Source organism: Diabrotica virgifera, chromosome 5 (assembly GCF_917563875.1).
Source record: "Diabrotica virgifera virgifera chromosome 5, PGI_DIABVI_V3a".
NCBI lineage: Eukaryota > Metazoa > Arthropoda > Insecta > Coleoptera > Chrysomelidae > Diabrotica > Diabrotica virgifera.
This window is the reverse complement of record NC_065447.1, coordinates 192800204-192825205: the sequence shown is the minus strand read 5'-3', so window position 1 is coordinate 192825205 and position 25002 is coordinate 192800204. Positions and strand designations below refer to the sequence as shown.

Genomic DNA, 25002 nt, shown 5'->3' with positions numbered 1-25002 from the left:
TTATTTTAATTGTTAAGATTATAGAAAAACAAACATTCAGACATATTTAAATTTTACCTGAAAACGGACCTTTTATACTATTGAAGTACCAGTACAAGTATTGACCATTGAAGTCAACCATTTACTGCTAAACGTACCATACCGGGTATTTTAACCCATATGCTACGGGTACGAGTACCGAGTACTTTATTGAAAATGTATTCGGGTACTGGGTACTGAGTACCCAAAATGTACTTAGAGTACAAAATTCGGGTATTGCCCAGCTCTGTATATTCCTTTGATTCTTTTCATCTATTGATTATCCGTCTATATAAGTTGTATGATTAAATAATGTAGGTATTGAAACTGTTTTTACTCTTGTAGTGGCTATCATAAAGCAATCAGGTTGAATCATTTTATTCTTTATTCTTCCTGGACCATTTTTTTTCGTATAATGCTATATGTGGTTTGTAGTATGATTTTAAACTTATATCGTTGCAAATTATGTGGCCTATATGTCGTTTACTGGTTATACTAATTTCGAGATCTTCCCTCATTCTCTGCGGTACCCTCCATTGATAACAACGCCTATCCAAGAAACTTTTTTTTCTTCGTAATCCATTTGTTGTTATAATCGGTCGTACTACAGCTAACAACTGTACATCTTCCATTCATCCATGTGGATCACCCACAGTGATTCAGAAGTTTACACTTCTGGCTCAGGATTTGGTGTTAACGATTACTTATGTAGTCGGGACTGACGGCTTCATGTGTGGTTTGGATGACGCCAAGCAAAGGTTGCAAAAATGAAATCGCGAATAGATTGTACATTACAGAAATAGTTGAAAATTGTAAGGATACGAGAAAATAATAGATGTAATTATAATCAAATTAAACTCTTACCTATAACTAGTCTCTTCCCAAAGCTTCATCAAAGGTAGAATTGTACTTTCTAGGCAAGCATGGTTGGCTATTATTCCAAATTTAGATTTAATTCCATATCCAACAGTCTTTCCTATTTTGAATACTGGGACGTTGTGATTCTAGAAGTGAACAAATTTTACGTTTATTAATAAGGTTATTCATTTATATGCTTGTATTACTTTGTAAAGATTGTGCAGTGGATTAAAACGATACGGATAAAGATTTTCTGTCCGTATTATTCTTGACACCGTAGATTTGCTTAAAATCGAAAAATTAAATACAGACATGCACATCGTTAACAAAATAATATGTTTATTTCGAAAACGGTATACTTTTTTGATTTGAAAGAATAAATTTTTTGTGTAGAATTGAATGTTATTTCATGTTTTTTACCGAGAATGTACATACAGGGTGGAAAAAAAAATTATGGTCACATTAACGACCCAATATTATAGTAGGTGGCACTACCTGGTGTGAATGGTAAAACTAATAACATTTTCTTATTATGCATACCAAATTTCACTTAAATCAGTTAAATAGTTTTAATGAATCACCCTCATCATTCTCTGTTTACCTTAACTCTATAGGGGGTCGTCTTCCTTAATTGCATTTCTCCACACAATTTTATCTTGGGTCATATCAATATTAATCCCCTTTACCAACATGTCCTGTCTTTAATTAATCACCTTGTAGAACTAAAAAGCAATTTCAGCTCAAATGCTTTATTTTGATGTCAACTATCATCCATTAGCTAATGTCCAATTACTTATGGTATTTGGTAATAATAAATAAAAGAAAAAATAAAAGAGTTTTACCGAAAACACATTCAGGCAGTGAGCAACATCTTCATCCAAAACTTCCAGTACCCATCCAACTTCTTCAGCAAACAAAATATTAAGTGGTTTGCCTTGTCTATGTTGAACATCAACTTCCATACCACATATTCCTGCGAAGCACATTTCTAATAGGCATACGATTAAGCCACCATCGCTGATATCGTGTCCTGCCAAAATTGAATCTAAAAAAGAAATTATAAAATGTATATAAAGTCTAGGGATTAATGGATTCATGCGTTATTTTTAATACGTTGAAGTGAACGGCCGTAGCTCGGCGGAAAGGTACTGGCTTCATTAGCCAGAGAGCATGAATTCGATTCTCGACACCGACATTTTGTAACGGGTGCAAAAATCATTAACGTTTTAAAATCCCTAATATGCTGTTTTCACCTTGTATGGTAAATCCAAACTCAAATCCAAAAACTCCTTTGAGATGTGGTGCTACAGGAGAATCCACAGAATATCGTGGACTGAAAAAGTAGCTAATATAGAGGTGTTACAAAGAATGAAGAAAGAATATGAAGTAATAAAAACTGTTAAAATTAGAAAGATTCAATATCTGGGTCCTATAATGAGGACGAGAAGTACGTATTACTTAGGTTAATTATGCAAGGGAAGATACAAGGGAAGAGAAACCCAGGACGACGCAAAATATCCTGGCTAAGAAATTTGAGAGATTGGTGCGGTTGCAGCTCATTAGAATTATTCAGAAGTGCGGCCAATAAAATTAGAATAGCGATGATGATTTCCAACCTCCGATAGGGGAAGGAACCTGACGAAGGTAAATCCGTTTCAGAAATTGTATTTGTTTGTTGAGTGGAGATGTGTGATTCTTTTTCATTTCTCATGAATCTGTGGTATTACGTAGTTCGTTCTCGATTCACATGAATATTTTTAAGTTCTCATTCCGAAGAACGTAGGTTTTAGAAATGCCATGTTTTGTTAGCCGTTATTCCCTCGTGAAATGAATTGTCGGTTTTTTTATCAAAAGAATTGGAGTCATAAATTCTTCTATATATTCTTCTTCCAAAATATGATATTTTGGAGTTGGTTTGTTTATATAGTGCATACCGTTGTAGAGATAAGTGTTTTTGAGGGTGTTTATGTAATACAACAAGATTACACGTGCAGTTTTGCGAACGTTGCGAAAAAGCCTGGGAGAATATTGAGCTGAGATATAACTATTAGAGTTTCGTTTGGTTTAGTCCTATTTGCGAGAGAAAGAGTTATTGCCTTTGAGGGCGTGGTTGAAATTTGCTTAAATCTTTTCTATTCGTTTTGAAATGAAGAGTGGAAATTGACTAATTTTTTTGATTGGTAAAACCGGACATGGTTGAGTAGGATGGAAAAATGTGGAGATGGAATAAGTTTTAGGTTGTGAGAGAGTCCGAAGAGGATTCGTGATCAGTTCGGATTAGTCTAGAAGAGAGATCAGTTCTAGTAGTCTAGAGTAAGAAGTTGGTACCTTTCCGTCAGCAGGCTCTTGGCCTTGCTGACGTAGAAAATTGTGGATAATAGTTCAATGGATATAGTTGTTTGCATTTAGTACAGTTCAGTTTTTGTTCCAGAGCCGAAGTAGGCTTAAGTGGCTGCTGTGGTCGTAGAGTGTAAATTCTCGACCGTATTTTGTGTTTCTAGTGATGGATTAAACTGATTTATTGGTTTTCTTTTGTCGAAAAGTTTTTCGTTTTTTTAACAAGTTTAAGTAATAATAATATTATCCAAGTGTTGCATACAATAAACGATATAATTTCATCTCTAATATAATTAATAGCTGTATTATCTGTCAAAATGAGTGTCGTTATGTGCCGTGACAACAAATGTACCATAACATCAGGACAATGTTTAACACCGTAACTGCCGCATGGATGGATTATGGATCACCCACGGATAAAGAACACAACAAGGTACTTGCGCTATTTTTAATTGTTGAACTCTTACGTTTTCTCGCCAATTAGTAAAATGATTAAAGACTTTTTTTTTAACAACTTTGCTAAAGTTTTGTGTGTTTCAATAAAGTAAGAATTGTGTTTAATTATTAGATTTTCTTTACCAATCTCTATCCTTTTTATAAAGGAATCACGCATGAAAGTAGCCTACGGTAAGTACAGATATTTCAAGTAGCCGGCATTCTTAGTTTTATATTTTTTTATAAGTAAACATAATAATATAATGATATTTTCTTTTTTAATTATGGCGCCCCCCGAGCAATTGAGTTTCAATTTTATTTAACATCTATTAAGAATCCACGCCCCTAGGTCTCTGAAGACTTACGAGCTACCGAGGTACATCAAAAAGTTAAGTAGCACCAAGTATATTTTTATATTTTGTTTAATTTGGCATTTAACGTGTCGAGCTTTTCTTCTCTCTAATCCTTAAATGTGCAACAATTTTCATTTCTAAAAATGATACGAGCCGTTCACCCTGATTCGGAGAGTACGTTAAGCCGCCGGTCCCCTGGGCTAGTGTTACATCTACACTAGTTACTTGAAACAGGGTTAAAGATGTAAATGGCGCCGGAACTGTCCGAAAGGATCTCCCCGGCAAAATGCCATACGATATTATTATATGTTGAAATTAAATAAATTATGTTTTAACTCTCAAATGTTACGCTGATGACACCCTGTTAGTAGCAGAGTGCGAAGACGACCTACAAAGATTACTGCATGAATTCAACATTAACGCAAAGGAAATGAATATGAAAATATCAGCCCAAAAAACAAAAAGCTTAGTAATAGCCAAAGAACCAATAAGACGCAAATTGGAGTTAAGCAATCAAATTTACAATTAATGACTTTCATATACCTGGGAATTAATCTATCAGCCGACAACAATATCGAAGAAAAGGTAAAATACCAAATAATTAAAGCCAATAGAACGGCCGGATGCCTAAACGACACAATTTGGAAAACAAACACCTAAGATTGGAAACAAAGGCCCGAATATATTATGTCAGTTATTAGGCCAGTTATGACTTACACGGCCGAAACAAGACCAGATACAAGCAAAACACGAAGACATTTGGAGACCAACGAAATGAAGATCTTAAAAAGGATGGCTAGAAAAGGACTACAGGATAGGGTAAGAAGTGAGGAAATCAGACGTATATGTAGGGTAGACAATATAAATACCTGGGTAAAGAACAAAAAAGAAGAGTGGAATGAACACATAAGCAGGATGTCTGAATCAAGGATAGTAAAAATAGCCAGGGACAAGTCACCGTTAGGCAGAAGAAGTATAGGACGCCCAAGGAAAAGATGGAATGACAACTTAGGGGCAGAATGAAAGGCACCGTTGAAGAAAAACAGGCAGTACCGCCTATATAAAAGAAGAAGAAGAAGATCTCTCAAATATTGGACAATTATTCATAATATTGTACTTACCATCTTTTATTAACTGTTGTGTTGCATTAAATGCATTTACTAATTCTTCAGCGCTATGAAGATCGGGAGATTCCTCTCCAAGTTGACCAAATGCTTGAGCTAATGCCGAACCACCAAGTCTACTGTCACTTCGGGAAAGATCTACGAACAGAATGGTTCCTGTTTTTCCCATAGAAGGCGCTTTGAAATCTAGAAAATGAAATATCTGTTTGAAATATTGTGTACCATAATAAATGAAACTAGTTTTTTTGAGTATGATTACAAAATAAAAACTTACCAGGGGTCACAACTTTTCTAATATCAGGACAAGGAGCATAAGTAGAAACTACTAAGGTTCCTGGAGCTTTGACAGTGTCTTTTCCAACTCTAGCTGCCATACTCAAAGAATCCTTTCCACCATCGATGGCGATTCCTAACTCGCTCATGAGGTCACACATAGCTTTGCATGCGTCATACAGAGCTGCTCCTTCGCCAGGGAGCTTGGCAGCCCACATCCAGTTACCACTGCATTTGACGTCGCGTAAACTGGTGATACCGGCGAATACGAGGTTGCTTAAAGCTTCGACTACCGTCATTCTAGCACCGGCTGCAGTGTTCACTAAACCTTTGATAGGTTGCTCTCCAATAGATGACGCTATACCTTCCTGTAAATAAAAGAAAATGTTTAAATAATTTCTAAGAAAACACGCAAATTGCTGTGGAAAGTTATCAAGGTTTCCAAAACTATTTGTATGGTCTTCAGATTCTTATACTGCATTTACACTCAGTCCTGTTGGACAGGGAATTAGGCAGGGAAGTGGGCAGCGTGAATGTGTAAATAGCTCACTCGCGCTGCTGCTGCTCATGCTACTGCCATTGCACGGCGTTCCCTCAAAAGTCGGTTTTCGAGATGGAAGTCAAAGGACTGGCAGCGCGAACGCGAGGAAGTATTCACATTCAACTACTCTCTCTCTCACTTGCCGCTGGCAAAGCGGCAAGTGAGTAAGGGAGCAAGATGATGCTGTCGTCACATTCCATTCTTGAGAGTCGTTCGGTAAATGAGTTGTGAGGACATTGGCGAGAAACTGATGTGAACACCTCACTCGCGTCGATATCGTATTTCGGGCAATATTTCCGGCAGCGGCAGCAGCAGTGGCAATGGCTGAGTATAAATCCGATAAAAGGACGAGTTCAGGTGGTATTAGTACAATCGTATATAATTATAATCCAAAGGCCTCGTTGGTCATCCACGGGAGCTTTATTATGGGGTATGAATATGAGTAATAGAACAATAATAACAGATGGATAACAGACGGACAAAACGAAAAAAGAAATACTGAATTCTAAGAAACTTCAAGAAGGGCAACAATTAATCTTAACCTGAGATTTATAAAGGATTATAAAAAGGATTTTTGTAAAAAAACAATCACACAATTTCATAAACGAAACTACTAAATTTACAAGTTGAACTAGGTATATCGTTACTCAAAATCAATAAACTTAAAAAAATGTTTTTATTCAATAATCAATTTTAACTATTTATAATGGGAAATAAGCCACAATATTATTAAAAAATGAATTTTATTAACGTTTCGACGCCCAAATCGGGTGCCGTTGTCAAAATACAAAATACTACTAACATAAACAAAAATGTTGTTGCTTAGTAAAAAAATTCTTCTAATAATTTATTTAATTTGACTCATTTATATCGGCAATTCAGATACATATGATACATTTTAAAGTAAAAGACTTTAAAATGATATTGCCAATATTTATGAGTTGCGTTCCTGGGACGACTTTACTGAAATAATAATAATAATATCGTATGGCATTTTTGCCGGGGAGATCCTTTCGGATAGTTCCAGCGCCAATTACATCTTTAACCCTGTTTCAAGTAACTAGTGTCGATGTACACTAGCCCAGGAGGACCGACGGCTTAACGTACTCTCCGAGGCACGGTGAGACGGCTCGTGTCATTATTGGAAATGAAAATGGTTTGTCTTTGGCAGGGATCGAACCCACGTATACTGGCGTATGAGGCCAGCGATTATGCCGTTACTCCACGGCCGCTCACACTTTACTGAAAGATGATTAGAGATGTAAAATACAATATGAGGACAAAATTACAGATACAAAATACAAAATAAAAATACAAAAATACAGAAAGATGATTAAAGATGATAAAATACAATCTGAGGACAAAATTACAGATCTAATTACAAATGGACCTTATACCAAATTAACGAAGGATTCAACGAAAACACTGGAAAACGAAATCTATAGAACTTTATTCAAATTTAAAAATGATCTAACATACTATCAAAGAAAATTAATGACAACTCATTACAGTAAGTCACCACATTTTTATGGAGTGCCGAAAATTCATAAAGCGAACATACCACTTAGACCCATTTGTAGTACCATCAGTTCTCCTTGTAGTGAACTATCAAAATTTTTTTTAAACATTATAAAACCATTTGCTAATAATGATGACACATTTATAAAAAATACAAAACATTTTTTAAACAAATTATCAACTATTGAGTTTAATCCAAATAATATTTTAGTAAGTTTTGACATAAACAGTTTATTTACAAATGTGCCATTAGATAAAACTTTAAACATAATCAAAACGAAATTAGAGAATGATGATACATTGACAACTAGGACAAGACTAAATGTATCAGCTATAATGGAGTTATTGACATTATGTACTAATAATACCTATTTTCAACTAAATAATGAATTTTATAAACAAAATTTTGGTCTAGCAATGGGCTCCTCTTTATCTCCATTATTGGCTAATATATTTATGGAGGATTTCGAAACTAATATCATTTCTAAACAAAATTTAAAACCCACTGTATGGTGGAGATATGTAGATGATGTGTTTTCAATATGGCCTCATAGATCAGAATTGTTGGATACATTCCTGAATATTATAAACGACCAAGAAGAGACAATAAAATTTACAATGGAAAAGGAATATAATAACACCCTACCTTTAACAATGAACAAGAAAGGACAAAGAATTGTATTTATAAAATACCTTGTGAATGCGAACAGTTTTATATAGGTGAAACATCAAGACCATTAAACGTTAGAATAAGTGAACATCAATCTTATATTAAAAATAGAGAATTTGATAGATCTCAAATATGTCAACACGCATGGGATAATGAACATACAGTTCAGTGGAGAGATGCAAGTATAGTCCTGAAAGAAACAGATAGTAAAAAGAGAAAAATCAAAGAAGCGGCTCTAATTATGCTAAACGAAACCAATTGTGTCGCAAATTCCTCGGTGGAATGCAGTAGGATGTGGATACCCATACTGAAAGAGGAAGTCAATAGAAAGAAAATACCACAATTAGTAAGTCAATAGTCGAGTTAGTACATATTTTATATTTTAGTATTACTTATACAGGGTGTTTCATTAATAATTGTCCATATAGTAACTGGAGAAACCTTAGAACAAAATACGAAGGTTTAACCTAAAACTCTTAAATAAAATGTGGTTCCTTACTGAGTTACAGGGTGTTTTATCTAAAAATTTAAAAATTATTTTTACTCAGCATTTTAAAACTATTCGACGTATCCTTTTCATACTTGGCAGGAAATATAGGTACTGTACAAATTACTAAATTATGTTAAACAAACGTTTCTGGCTATTACCAGAGGCGTACGACGGGGGAAAGTGAATGCTTGACCCTTTCCAAATTCTACGCCACTGGCGGAATTGCCATTTTAGTTCAATTATTGGATTCTCCCATACTTTCTATGAAAATAATATACTCTTCATTCGTAACGATAAAGTCATTAGTTTTCGAGATCTTTGAAGTTAAAAATGAAACGACCCGGTTATTTTGATTAATGTATTGTGTCGCTTCATTTTTAATTTCAAATATCTCGAAAACTAATCATTTTATCGTTCCGAATGAAGAGTATATTATTTACATAAAAAGTACTGGAAAATCCAAAAATTACACTAAAATAGCAATTTTGTCAGTGGCGTAGAATTTGGGAAGGGTCAACCAGCCACTATCCCCTGTCGTACGCCTCTGGTAGTAGCTAGAAACGTTTAGTTATCTTAATTCAGTAGAGTGTACCGTACCTACACTTTCTGCCAAGTATGATAAGGATACACCAAATAGTTTTAAAGTACTGGGTACAAATAATTTTTAAATTTTAATCAAATGAATCATATATCATAAATTATTCAAAATAACTGTGCCGTTTCATATTTAACTTCAAATATCTCGAAAACTAATAACTCTATCGTTATCAAGGAAGAGTATATTATTTACGTAGAAAGTATTGTAGAATCTAAAAAAGGCACTAAAATAGTAATTCCTCCAGTGGCGTAGAATTTGAGAATGGTCAACCATTCACTATCCCCTGTTGTACGCCTCTGGTAGTAGCTAGAAACGTTTGTTTATCATAATTTAGTAGGGTGTGTAGTAGTCGCACTTTCTGCCAAGTCTGAAAAGGATACGTCGAATAGTTTTAAAATGCTGGGCAATAATAGTTTTTAAATTTTTAGATAAAACACCCAGTAACTCAGTAAGGGACGACATTTTATTTAAGTGTTTTAGGTTAAATCTTCGTATTTTGTGCTAAGGTTTCTCCAGTTACTATATGGACAATTATTAATGAAACACCTTGTATATCCATGTATTATTGATATTATCTATAATTTAAACAAAATTATAGTAAAGTCAGAATTTGATATTAATTTTGAGAGTAAATTAAATGTAAGACCAAATACTTACGATGTCGGGATAGTATCACGAGGTTTTTCCTGGTTTTCCCTCGTGATTTACTATGAGATCTCTAACGCGAGAATTTTAATGTCACCGTTGCATGTGGTTGTCTTTTTAAAGACAGATCACATGCTATGATTTTTTTTGTGACGGATATTCTTGAGTTGGGATTGATTTCATGTAATTGAATGAACTATCTTTCAGTAAAGTCGTCCCAGGAACGCAACTCATAAATATTGGCAATATCATTTTAAAGTCTTCTACTTTAAAATGTATCATATGTATCTGAATTGCCGATATAAATGAGTCAAATTAAATAAATTATTAGAAGAATTTTTTTTTCTAAGCAACAACATTTTTGTTTATGTTAGTAGTATTTTGTATTTTGACAACGGCACCCAATTTGGGCGTCGAAACGTTAATAAAAATCATTTTTTAAATAATATTGTGGCTTATTTCCCATTATAAATAGTTACAATTGTAAAAATGCCACAAGAAAATAGCTTCAGAACAACATTCAATAATCAAAACATAATATAAAGACACATATAGACCTGGATCCCGCGTACCAAAAAAAAATTTATTAATAGCAAGCTGAAAATTTGTTAATAGCTTAACGGTGTCTAGTCGGACAAACTTTGATGTATGGGAACACTGGAACAAGTTTTAATTGTGGAACAGGTTACAGGTTTCGAACGTCAGACTACGAAAACGTCCCATGTATTTTGTCGGACAGAACTTCCAATTGATTTGTTACCCTATCATTAAACTCTCATGCAAAAATCAGATTGCTATTTATCAACAACATAATTCCTGTCATTTGGCATGTTCTACGTGTCGGACATATTAAAATTCCCAACATATTTGTCGGACAAACATAGTTGAAGTTATACTTTAGGCACGAGGGTGAATTTTTACATTCCCTGGCGCATACGTACACCGACGCTACCTTATTAGTCGCTCAAACGTTATACGGGATCGTATTGGGTGTTAAAATCATCTGTCAATAATTGTTGGATATTATGGATAAACAAATGTTGTGTATATTAGTTTTTATTGTTGTGGTGGCTGAGAAAAAAGCAAGTTTATAATTGTAGTGACTTTTTAAATAGTTTTAAAAGCGACAGGTAATAATAATTGTAAATGTTTCAATACCTATCCTAATAAAAAATTACATAGGTACCTACCTATTTGGAAAATTTAAAATGAACATACCAAAATAGTATGTAATGCTTTGATTTACATAATTTGATTACCATCAAAATTTCTGTCAATATTCACCTAATATATTGTTCTATTACTCTATGTTTTGTTGTACTTTAATATTTCAATATTCTACAAAAATCAAAATAATTTGGTTAAATTCAGAACTGTCAAAAGTTTAAACCTTTTAGTTCGTCGATCTTCCCACATAATGCATGTGCCTCCGTGGGTAAAAGTATAAGATAAATGAATTCCAATACTAACTGCGCAAACATAAGCAGGTTCGAACCCCAATAGAAACTTTTATTTTTTTATTTTTTTTATACATTTTATGATTGTAAGTATATTTATTATATAATTTTTTTTTTCAGAAAATACGTATTTAGTTAAAAAAATGTCCGACAATTATTGTTCAGAAATCATTTGTGGCATTTTTCAATGTGTTTGTGTGTGTTTTATTCTTTTATTTTTTTATTATTTTTTAATTATTGGTACTGTTTTAATAAAAAATTTTGAAAAGTAGTAAGTATTAAAATTAGTTTAATATTTAAACAAAATATAAATAAACTGTTTAAAGTATATTAATTTCGTTGAAATCATGTAATAGAAGTATAACTTCTTACCCCACTTAGCTTCCATTCGTCGTGGTAGTCAGACGTGCGTAGGAAAGAAGCTTGTTTTTTAAAACCGGTGTCTATAAATTAGATATTTAAATAAATATTTTGTGAACTTTAAAAGTAAATTAATTACACCAAATAAAAAAGCGAAATCGGAATAAAAACATTAAAAAGTTATGAGTGCAGTTAGCGGGGGCGACGCCCCCGATAAAAATGTTTTAGAAACCCAAATGGATACAGAACATGCAACATCTTCAAAGGAGGAGCTATTAGGATTCCAAAATCTTGTTCCAGTTACACAGATAAGTACCACAAAACTTGTTAATAATAAACCCATTATCGATAATGACTTTGCTAATGTACACACTTCAATAACAAATAACATTAACAAAGAAGTAGGAACAAAAAGGGAGGAATTTCTTTACCGACAAAACGACCTAGGACCTTTTTACGCGTATTTAGAAAATAATTCACCCGATTTTAAAGGCAGATTAAACGCGTTAAGGATAGGTGACATTATTATCACAAATTTTAAAGAAATTGATGAAAAAATTGTAAGCATTGACGCAGTAGGAAGAAATAAAATACGTATAAAATTTCAAGATTATAAATCGGCTAACTATATCATATCTAAAAAAAATGAAGCAATATTTATAAAAAATAATCTAGACATATACATTCCTAAATTTCTTTTAGTTAGACAGGGCGTAATAAAAGATATTTCCACAGAATTTTCAGTAGAGTATGTTAAAAACAGAATAAAAATGTACGATTTACACTGTAAATTTGAAGTCCTTCAAGTCACAAGATTAAATCGAAGACAAGTAGATGAAAACGGTACTCAATACATTCCAACAAAAACATGCGTAGTTAGTTTTAAGTCACAAGTGCTACCAAAATATATAACAATCAACAAGGTACTAAAGGAAGTCGAACCATACAAACAAAAGGTGCTATTATGCTTTAATTGTCTTCGATTTGGACATACAGGTGGGCAGTGTAAGAGCAAGTCTAGGTGCGATAAATGTCAAGAATCCCACAACTCAAAAGATTGTAAAAAGACCGATCTCACTCCAAAATGTTTTAACTGTTCGGGGGATCATTTTACTACAAATTTAAGCGCGTGTCAAGAATTTCAGCGTCAAAAACTTATTAAAGACGCTATGTCTTCCAATAATATTAGTTATCAAGACGCAAACAAACAGTTCCCCAGAAACTCCTATGCAAAAGTAACATCCATAAATACGGAACAAACTACAAACCTCTCCTGCCTCAAAACGTTCCCTCCATTAAATCCCAATAATTATACACCCACCCAATTCCCATCAAATCCAATTAACAAAATGTCAACTAATAATATATTCTACAATAATAATTCAAATAGTACAAATTCTCGAACATTCAAAAGACAGAGACCAAATAGTCCAGATCCAACATTAATTTTGCATAATGAAATTATATCTTCCCCTAGATCTCAATTACCTACGGGAGGAATATTAGACAGCATTAACTATAAGGGAAATATTAATAATAATCCAGTTGCATCTCCTTCAGACTTGAGCATGATAAATTCAATATTAGAATTAGTTATAGAAATTGTCACAAAAGTTTTAGTAACAAAAAGTATAAACATAAATAAGGAAGAACTCGAAAACTTAGTCAAATTAACTATAAATGGAAACACGTCATCACATTCTCAGACCTCAACCATGCAATAAATATCCTTCAATGGAACTGCCGTTCGGCAGTTTCTAATAAAAATAACTTAGAATATCTGCTAGATAGGGGCAACTACTCCGTTGCACTTCTATCGGAAACATGGTTTAAAGCAGAAAAATACTATAATTTTAAAGGCTTCAACAATATTCGCTGTGACCGGGACGACGGGTACGGCGGCTCTGCCATTTTATTAAAATCAGACTTAATATACCAAGAAGTCTCAATTCCAACTACAATCAACTTTGAGCATACTTGTATCTCGGTAAATTTTCCATATATACATAAAAAAATTTACTTTGTTTCAGTATACCTTAAACCGAGAACTAGAATATCATTACAACAGTGGATTAACTTTTTGGAACAAATTCCAAAACCATTCATAATTGGGGGCGACTTTAACGCACATAGTTTGGCATGGAACGATGGATATGACGATATCTATGGCAAGATTCTTTTGGAAGCTATCGAACAATGCAACCTAGTAATTATAAACGACGGATCACCTACATTAGCAAACAATAAGAAGTCAGCTGTAGACTTGACCCTCTGTACACAGGATCTGACACAACTAATTACGTGGTGTACTTTAGAAGAACCTTATGGCTCTAATCACTTACCAATACACATACAATTTGGAAGGAATATCCCACCTGCGCAAATTAAACAGACAAAACATAATATATGGAGACTCAAGGCTGCTAATTGGGATGTATATACCGCTACCCTTGAAGCAACAGAACCAAAATCATCACTAATGGGCATTATCGACAATATTAACAAAGCTGCCGACAAAGCAATTCCGTTACGAAAATCAAACGCACAAAATAGAAATCATTGCTCAAAGGACTGGTGCAACGAAACCTGTAACATAGCTGCTAAAGCAAGAAAACAAGCTTTCTTAACCTACACACAGGCTCCAAATCTTAATAATCTAACAGAATATAAAAGACTTGATGCAGTAGCTAAAAAAACTTTTAAAGAAACTAAGAAAAAAAGTTGGATAAATTACTGCCAAAATCTAAATCAAAATACACCAATTAAAGAAGTGTGGAACAAAGTAAACCGATATAAAAACCGAAAACAAGCGAATAAACCCCTAATGGACCCCAAAGAAGACTGGATAAGCGAATTCCACACAAAAATCTCACCTCCATCGGTCGAAAACAACATTACTCAACAAATAGCTACTGTAAATAGGAACACTTCTTTCCTACAATCGTTATTTCAATTATGGGAACTCGATCATTGCATTAAATCAACAAATAATAAATCTCCCGGGGCGGATAACATTTCATATAATATGTTGCATAAAATGCCCTTAGACCATAAGAAAGCCCTGTTGGAATTGTTCAATTCGATTTGGATAAATAGGATTCCTTTTCCACCGATGTGGAAAGAATACATCATAGTACCTATCAAAAAACCTGGAAAACAGAATGGAAATGCAGATTCATATAGACCCATAGCTTTATCATCGTGTATATTTAAAACCATGGAAAAAATGATAAAGAACAGGCTTGAATATTGGCTAGAAAATGAAAAAATATTACCTGACTCACAATATGCTTTTAGAAAGGGAAGATCTTCCTTGGAACCCCTAACGATACTAGTAAATGACATCTATCTAGGATTCACACACAAATACAGCACTTTGGCCACATTTTTGGATATAACTTCAGCATATGATAATGTTCAAATAAATATACTAGAAGAGAAGCTCATCAATATTGGTCTACCAACCTCCTTTGCCAACTTCATAAAATCAGCTTACTCTAATCGATCAGTTTCCTTAAAGATAAATCAAGAAATTTCGGAATCAAGAATATGTAGATCTGGATTACCACAAGGTAGTATCCTGAGCCCAATCCTCTACAGCCTGTACACAATGGATATAGAAAATGTTATATCACAAAAGTCTAAAATTATTCAATACGCTGATGATGTTGTTATTTACACCAGTAGCAAATCAGAGGACAAATGTATAGAAAATATCAACACTGAATTTATAAAAATCGAAAAATACCTAGACAACATGGGACTTTCCATATCCGAGTCCAAAACCAATATATGTATTTTCTCTAGAAACAGAAACAACTATCAAAGACAATTAACAATAGGAAAATATAAACTCTGTATTAGTAACTCTGTAAAATATCTTGGTCTGCATCTAGATAGAAAACTATTATGGAAGGACTGTATCCACCAAATTATCAAAAAAACAAGCAATTCTATAAATATCCTAAGAGCGTTTTGTAGAGCAAAGTGGGGAGCAGACCCAAATACGGCTTTGCTATTCTACAAAACAATGGTACGATCAATAATGGATTATGGAAGTCAACTCTACGGAACAGCAGCAGATACACATCTAAATAAAATCGAGATACAACAAAATAAATGCTTAAGAGTTTGCCTGGGATATCTTAAGTCAACGCCCATAAACATTATACAAGCTGAAGCCGTGGAACCTCCTCTTAAACTAAGAAGACAACTATTGAGCAGAAAATTCATGATAAAAACCATTTCAAAAAAAACTTCTTACCTCAATAGTGTACAGTCACTAACAGTTCAAGTTTTGACCCATAGATACTGGCACTTCAAGAAAACCCCCCTCATAGTAGAATCTTTCTCAGAAATAGCTGACATTACAGATATACTCTATTCCAACCAACTCCCTCCAGTTTTAATTTACTCACCTGAACAAATTTTTTCACGTGAAATTAGAACCTACTATTTTGAAAGTGAAGAAGTAGCAAGTATCAATCAAACAAAGTTCAACGAAACAAAAAACAAATACTGGCCAAACTATGATTCTATATTCACTGATGGATCAAAGTCAAAAGAATATACCAGTTCCTTTTACCATTTTGAGGAAAATACTGACAAAAAATTTATTTTACCAAAGGAAGCTTCCATATACACTGCAGAACTAACAGCAATAGTGCAAGCTATGAAATACGTACTCGGCTCTAACCACGACAAATTTATAATATGTACGGACAGCAAAAGTGCAGTAGATAAACTTAAAAATGTTAAAATAAATAGATCAGTTAATCATATTGAAGCAAAAATCCTGTATTTACATAATGAGATACACATCAAGAATAAAGTCGTCATATATCTATGGGTAAAGGGACACGCAGGCATAACAGGTAATGAAATGGTGGATGCCTTAGCAAAAACAGCTCCAACATCAGGAGAAGAACTAAATCTTAAACTACCCCCGTCCGATTTATTCTTAAATCAAAGGAACAAAATAAATGAGATGTGGCAAAACCTATACAGTGCATCAACAACTGGAACAAACTTTTGTAAACACCAGCCAAGGATCCCCAGAAAACCATGGTTTCACAAAATACCAAACAGAAACTTTGTCGCCACAATAAATCGAATACGTGCAAACCATGCACTAACACCTTATTATAAGCACAAAATAAAAATTACAGACGATCCACTGTGTAGTTGTGGTAAAATGGGTACATTGGTACATGTTTTACTTGAATGTCCAATAAATATTGTAAACATTAATAATCTATATAAAAACTTAATTCACTACAAGATAAACCTTCCAATAGACCTAAATTGTATTATTTTTTCAGGAAATAATAATATACTTTATGTACTTCATCAACACATCATAAACTGTAAACTAAAATTGTAAAATTACTAACCAATTTTGTAAGCAATTCTGCAAAACAAACTAAATGTAAAGCATTAAAGGAAAAAAAAAGGTGAATACAAAAAAAAATAAAAAAAAATAATAAAAAAAATAAACCAAGTGAAAAAAATGACAAATTAAAAAAAAACCAAAAAAAAAACAAAAAAAAACAAAAAAAAAACAAAAAAAAAAACAAAAAAAAAACAAAAAAAAAGAAAACAAAAAAAAGAAAACAAAAAAAAATAAAAACATACACACAAAGAGGGCTAAAACCTCCGCGGCGTTGAACCGGGTTGATGCTCTAGCGCGGAAGGAAAAAAAAATTAAACACCTTACACTTTACTAATGCTACATATTACTAACAAAACAAATGAATACATCATGCTCAAGTTTGATACTATGAAACAATTTACACACACTATTTATACAATCTAACATAGTCTGGCTAATTGGTCCTCACCAAAGCCATAAATTCCAAGAAAAAAAAAAAAAAAAAAAACTTCTTACCTGCGTACAAAGTACACACACATTATTTTTTCATATATTATATATATATATATATATATATATATATATATATATATATATATATATATATATATATATATATATATATATATATATATATATATATATATATATATATATATAACGTTGGCTATTGAATAAACTTAAAAACAACCTGCTTGTTTTCACAATCATAAACTTGTCAGGATGGCATGTTCCACAATTAAAATCACGTTCCACAATTAAAACTTTCCCTATTCCAGTGTTCCCATACATTAAAGTTTGTCCGACTAGACACCGTTAAGCTATTACAAATTTTCAGCTTGCTATTAATAAACTCTTTTTGGTACGCGGGATCCAGACCTAATAATCAATTGACTTCGATTAGAATTAGAGTTCAATTCAGATATATGAGTTAGAATATGTGAGTAGAAAGTGTTTTGCTGCATTCTATTAGATTTAAGTTACTGGTGAAAGATTACAACTACCAGAACTAACGGTAAGTCGTAATACCCAATTTTGTTCTATTTTTTTTTCTTGAGTATTGTTGGTCTCAAAGCACTTGACTGTAGCTATATTTTTGGCTTGACAAATTGAAGGAGTATAACCCAAAGATATTGATATTCGATCTTCTTATGCCTGCCCCAGCTCCAGAATTGTAAGAACTGATTTTTCTTCTTCTCAATATCGTGAGCCTTTTCAAGCGCATATATAGAAGTCGGTTCTCTTCTTAATATCTAACAATAAAACGCTGAAAATTTTTGTTTTCAGTATTTCCACAAAATTTATTACAAATGTGATGCTGCGTTTTAAAGTCTCTAACTGAATAGGTTGAGGAGTGGGGAGCTGGCAGCTGTTTGTCTCAAATTGGTCATTCAGAATTATTATTATATCTGTATTTTTCAATTTATTAATTTCCATAGATTCTAATAAGGATAGCTTAAGGCCTTTATTTTGAATATAAAGAATTTGAAATTGTTTATTAAAATAATGATTATGATCTAGAAGGTGAAGTGCGTATGTAGAATCGTTTTATATTATGAATATTTTGCAATAGAATAGTTCTGATAGAAGCCATAACAATTTTGTTATTTGAATTGTGACTACCAAAAGTATACGAAATATTTTTACTCTTTAATTAAATAACACAAAAACAGACCAAAGCACTTACATGTCCAAAATGAGAAAGAGCCGTAACAGCAACATCAGCTAAAGGTGTATGTAGTGGTCCCACACATTGCTGCTGAGCTATCAAACCTGTAACACACCGATCTACTTTGTTTGTTAAGTACCGCTTGCTTCCAATAGATGGCAACCTTAATACTCTCAGCAGAGATTGGTAGATCGAAAGGGCTTTTGGGAATTCTATTGGTTTACTGGCTACTTTGTGCCTGTTTAGCTTAAAGACCTTCTGAGGCATCTTTCCTGAAATAAACGAATTTTAAACTATGTAAGATACAGTTAAATACTTTTTGGATAAGTAGATGTTGCTTTCGATGATCAAATAATTTAATATCCACACTTTAATAATAATATTTATTATAACAAGAATAACAGTCAAGAGCAGCATGTTTAAAGATGAGGAAATTTCTGAATAACCAAAGACTCAATCTGCAAATCCGATATTGGATGGTAAAATGTTATATCCACTATATGCTTCTTTATTGTGTCCAAGCCTGGACTGATAATGTTGACTTAATGAGAAAGCTGGAAGTTTTTGATATGTCGCTTTTGAGGAGACGTTTGAAAATACCTTGGACCGATCATATTACGAACGAAATGGTGTTGCACAGAATGGGAAGAGACAGAAAACTTTCGACCACGATTAAAAGGCGAAAGACAGCATATTTGGGCACATACTTAGAAATGACAAGTACGAGTTGTGACAGCTTATTATGAAGGGTAAAATCAAAGGAAAAGGGGCCCTGGTAGACGACAAACATTCTGGCTGAAAAGCAGAAGGTAGAGACGAATTTGCAATGGTTATAGCCAACCTTCATTAGTGGACACGGCACTAGAAGAAGAATTAAAATCAAAAATATTTATTATCACAAATTATGTCCATATCAGAAAGATTTAAATGCATCCAAGTAGACCTTAAATGGAATAGAAAATTTCAAAAAGAAAACTAAACTGGTATGGGTATATTTTTAAAGTATAATTTCAAATATAACCAGTTTTTATGTCAACGATGGAAAGAGTACCTATCCAAAAAATTTCTTATTCTCTAGGTGCCGTCTCCGCTTCGAAAGTTGGCAATCATAAGAGCGATTTTTACTTTTGAGGCCGCGGCTCCACATAATTCGTTGTTGTTACATCCAAACCTAACCTAAGGTTATTCAACCATGAGTTACGTCTCCTTCCTATGGATCTTTCCCCTGATTTTCCTTGCGTAATGACCTGGAGTATTAGATATTTATCTCCTCTCATCACATGTCCCCTATACCTATCTCAGTTTTCTTCTCTTAATTATCAGAAGTCCTTTTCTTTCCTCATGCTTATGCATATGTCTCATTACCTCTACGTTGGTTATCCTATCTACCCATGAGATCTTCAGCACTCTTTGCTACATCCACATCTCATCCACATCCACATATCTCGTCAAAGAATTTAAAAAAATTAAACAAAGTGAGGAAAAATCTGTAATATATGTCTTACAAACATTGAAGCTGAGTGGAAAACTCTTCTTCTTCTTCTACGGCACTACAGCCCAAATTGAGCCTTGGCCTCCTTTATTTTTTGCCTCCACCCTTGCCTGTCTGTGGCTGCTCTTCTCCATACACGGACTCCTAAAAGGGCTTGTGCGTCGCTGTTTACTGTGTCTTCCCAGCGCTTTCGTGGCTTCCCAACCGGTCTCTTTCCTTGCATTCTAGCATTCAGTGCTCGTTTTGGTAGCCTATCCTCTCCCATTCTTATCACATGTCCGGCCCATTGCAATCTTTGTAATCTAATGAAGTCTGACAGGGGCGTTTCCTTATAAAGTTGATAAAGCTCGTTGTTGTATCGACTTCTGAAGATTCCGTTTTCCCTCACAGGTCCTAGTATTCTCCTAAGTACTTTCCTTTCGAATGTGTCGAGTTTGTTTTTGGTGTGGTTTCGAGTGGAAAACTCAGTTTAGATAAAAGTGTTCCGAATAGTTCAGAGAAGTAAAAATCACATTTATTCTTTTGTAAATATGCAAATACCAAAAAAGAGACCTATGTAGTAGTCAAGGTGTTTGAATATCGATGGTTCTTAAATTCGCCAATTGCTATTTCAAATGTTAATAAGTGATTGCAGAAACTATGTACAAAACCCAATGTTTGGAAATTAATCTTGAATCTACTGTTAAAGTCATCATCATCACTGGCTCTACAACCCATGGTGAGTCTTGACCTGTTCCAGAATCAGCTCCATTCCTTCCTATTCTTCGCGATGGTTTAGTAAAGGCGATGGATAGGAAGGAAGGCAAAGTTTCTACTGGTAAAGTAGAAAGTGAAATTAACACTTCAAAGATTGTAATGTTATCGGTGTTGACGCATCCCCTCTTCATACCCCACTAGACGAAACCGAAGGGGAAGTGGCACGGAGAGCGTATTTAAGACGATTAGGAGAATCATAGGATCAGTCATTCTTAACGTATTGAATTAGGAATAGCTCACTGGCAGAGATGCATTGGGTTGAGGTGGTACTCTGCCTAGGTAGGCGCCGCAGTATTGACGTAGCGTTCCACCGGAACCGTTCCCGCAGTGAGCGGTAGTAACAATGGACGGGTGACTATGTGTCGCTGTTTAATGTTATCGCATTGAATTGAAATGCGATCTCTCTGGGTCTGAATGTGTAGGTAAGTTGATTCCGCGTAGCGAGATTACTATTGTATACATTGTGTTGTGTATTGTATCATTTGAATATTAATATTAAGTTTTGATGACAGTAATAAGTATAATGTTATTTTTCCTTTGCAGAAGATAGAATTATATTTTATTTTATTTATTTGGAACTGTATATAATTATCTTAAATATATTTACTTTGTTTTAACCTGTGTTTTACTGAGCCTGTCGTCTTGAAAGAGCTACCCGTCACAAAATGGCGCCCGAGCACAATAAAAGCTACCAGTTTGTAACTACCCATTACGTCACAAATTGACAACAGGCAAAGACACAGACTCAGTAACAGGTCCATGTCGTGGATATAATATAGAACCCGATCAAAGATAATCAAGTTTCTTTGTTTTTAGATTCTTATGGAACCGAAAATAAACCGACCCGAGAATGATCCGAAGCGAAAATAAACGTCGCTGATGCAACGAGCAGGAAGGATGCGACCATCTGCTGTAGAAAAGCCTTGGCACACTGTCCCAATGGAGTTGAGGGGATCACGCCCAAGATATACAGAAGGAAGCCCCTACAGAACACAGTTAATGGGACCACGACGTGTAAAAAAATACCTTCAACCGTCGAAGATGAAGCCAGCAAGAAGAATGTGACCATCTGCTGTAGAAAAGCTTTGGCACACTGTCCCAATGGATTCGAGGGGACCACGCCCAAGATCTACAGAGGGAAGCATCTTCTTGACAATTATCCCAGACCAGTTTGCGAAGAGAAAAATCGACAAAAAGAATATGCCTTAAGAGTAAACCATCGCAGATGCAGCCAGCAGGAAGAATGTAACCATTTGCTGTAGAAAAGCCTTGGCAAACTGTCCCAATGGATTTGAGGGGACCACGCCCAAGATCCACAGAGGGAAGCATTTTCTTGACAGCCATCCAGGACCAGTTTACTAAGTAAGGAAGAACCGCCGAAGACCACACCGTTGATGAGTGTAGCCATAGTGTAGCCGCGTAGCATACACAGCACAAAAAAATGTATGGCTACATTTTTTTTGTTTTCCAAAGAAAAGATGGTGTAATGAGATGATGCCACAGCTGGCGAGCGGCCGGCCGACCGTAGGAGTATCCGTGTTGACGCATCTCCTCTTCATACCCCACTAGACGAAACCGAAGGAGAAGTGGCATGGAGAGCGTATTTAAGACGAGGAGGAGAATCATAGGATCAGTCATTCTTAACGTATTGAATTAGGAATAGCTCAATGGCAGAGATGCACCGGGTTGAGGCGGTACTCTGCCTAGGTAGGCGCCGCAGTATTGACGTGGCGTTCCACCGGAATACGTGGCGTATACACTGTGTTGTGTATTGTATCATTTGAATATTACTATTAAGTTTTGATGACAGTAATAAGTATGTTATTTTTCCTTTGTAGAAGACAGAATTATATTTTATTTTATTTATTTGGAACTATATATAATCCTAATCTATAAATTTGGTGATAAATTTTCACGAATGATGGGCAAAAGCAAAACTAATACCCTCAGCTTTTTTATATCTGGATAAATTCAGATTACAAAGGTGTCTCAATAGTTAAAAATGATTATAGAATTTGTAAAACTCGAAAAATAACCCTTATAGAGTTTGTAATTAATTTTAATAATTCTTACCTAATACATGCTCCAATTCCAAATTAAACGGTGTAACAGCCTTGCTTTCGTCTAAAGCCAGAACTACTCTTCCTGTATCAGTTACTTCACCTACAACGTTAACAGGGCATCTTTCTCTTGCACAAATACTCTTAAGACGAGGCAGATCTTCTTTTTTACACAACAACGCATTATTTTCTTGATATTCGGCTCCCCACAACTCAAGAACGTTTATTGTCGGATCACCTAAATCAAATTTATTGGCGTATATAATTCCTCCTACTGGTTCTACTAATTCTTTCAAAACATTTCCATTGCCTCCAGCTCCTTGGTCATGAATACTGACGATAGGGTTTTTGGAACCTAGTTCCAAGCAAGCACGTACGACTCTGTTCAATTTGTTTTCCATTTCGGCATCACCTAAAAATATAAAAACTTTATAGGGTATTTACTTTAAAAATTCAGTTTTAAACAACAGATTGGCCAATTACCAATTAAAAATCCACTTTGAAGACTGACTCCTCAGCCATACTAAATACCCAAAATATCTAGGTGTGACACTCGCTAGAACGCTCAGCCTTAAAGAATATCTTACAAAGATGACTGCAAAATTTGGAACACGAAATAATATTCTACAAAAGTTGGTATCACATGGGGTTCCTCAGCGACTACACTTAGGTCGACAGCGCTGGGACTCGTGTCTCCCATTGCGGAGTACTGTGCACCGGTATGGCTCACCAAACGTGTTGATGCCCAACTAAACCAGGCTTTGTGTATTATATCAGGCACAATCAAGGCCACGCCAACGTATAGCACTAAGCCACATAGTTCCCCCACACGCCCGCCGAGAACATGCCCTTGTCAGGGCGTTTAGAAAAATTAACGCCGATCCTGTGCTCCGCTCTCACGTTGGTATCAACGACAGAGACATAAGTAGGCTTCGATGAAGAAGAAATCCTCTAGATTCTGCCGTTTGCCTAATTTAGAAATTTTAACGCTAGTATGTTATTTATGATTTTAGCATAGTAATAAAAGGATAAGATTGTGAGTATTGACCCTTTTCTTTACCTAACCATTAAAAAATTTTATGTTGTTCTGAAGCTATTTTCTTGTGGCATTTTTATAATTAAGTATATTCAAATGGGAAATAAGCCACAATTTTACCTAAAAATGATTTTATTAACGTTTCGACGCCCAAGTCGGGTGTCGTTGTCAAAATACAAAATAATACTAAATAAACAAAAATGTTGTTGCTTAGTAAAAAATTCTTCTAATAATTTATTTAATCTGACTCATTTATATCGGCAATTCAGACACGTATTATACATTTTAAAGTAGACGACTTTAAAATGATATTGCCAATATTGATGAGTTGCGTTCCTGGGACGACTTTACTAAAAGATAGCTCATTCGATTACATGAAATCAATCCCAACTCAAGAATATCCGCCACAAAAAATCATAGCATGTGATCTGTCTTTAAAAAGACAACCAAATGCAACGGTGGCACTGAAATTCTCGCGTTAGAGATTCCATAGTAAATCACGAGGGAAAACCAGGAAAAACCTCGTGATACTATCCCGACATCGTAAGTATTTGGGTTTACATTTAGTTTACTCTCAAAAATAATACCAAATTCTGACTTGATATTTTAAATTTTAATTAATACTAAAATACTAAATATGTACTAACTCGATATGTTACTGATTTACTAATTGTGGTATTTTCTTTCTATTTACTTCCTCCTTTAATATGGGTAACCACATCCTACTGCATTCTACCGAGGAATTTGCGACACAATTGGTTTCATTTAGCATAATTAGAGCCGCTTCTTTGATTTTTCTCTTTTTACTATCTGCTTCTTTTAGGACTATACTTGAATCTCTCCACTGAACTCTATGTTCATTATCCCATGCGTGTTGACATATTTGATCTCTATCAAATTCTCTATTTTTTATATAAGACTGATGTTCATTTACTCTAACG

At 34.3% G+C, this 25002-nt stretch overlaps 1 protein-coding gene across 1 annotated transcript in view; it reads right to left on the bottom strand.

Moving 5' to 3' along the window:
* LOC114338337 (phosphoribosylformylglycinamidine synthase) overlaps positions 1-25002 on the bottom strand; it is a 73608-nt gene that overhangs the window by 25054 nt on the left and 23552 nt on the right. The window contains exons 5-10 of the mRNA XM_028288926.2: positions 23039-23437; positions 18736-18989; positions 5400-5766; positions 5123-5311; positions 1719-1921; positions 883-1022 (exon numbers count right to left, since the gene is read on the bottom strand). Coding sequence (XP_028144727.1) covers positions 883-1022; positions 1719-1921; positions 5123-5311; positions 5400-5766; positions 18736-18989; positions 23039-23437 — 1552 coding nt within the window. The remainder of the gene's footprint in view (positions 1-882; positions 1023-1718; positions 1922-5122; positions 5312-5399; positions 5767-18735; positions 18990-23038; positions 23438-25002) is intronic.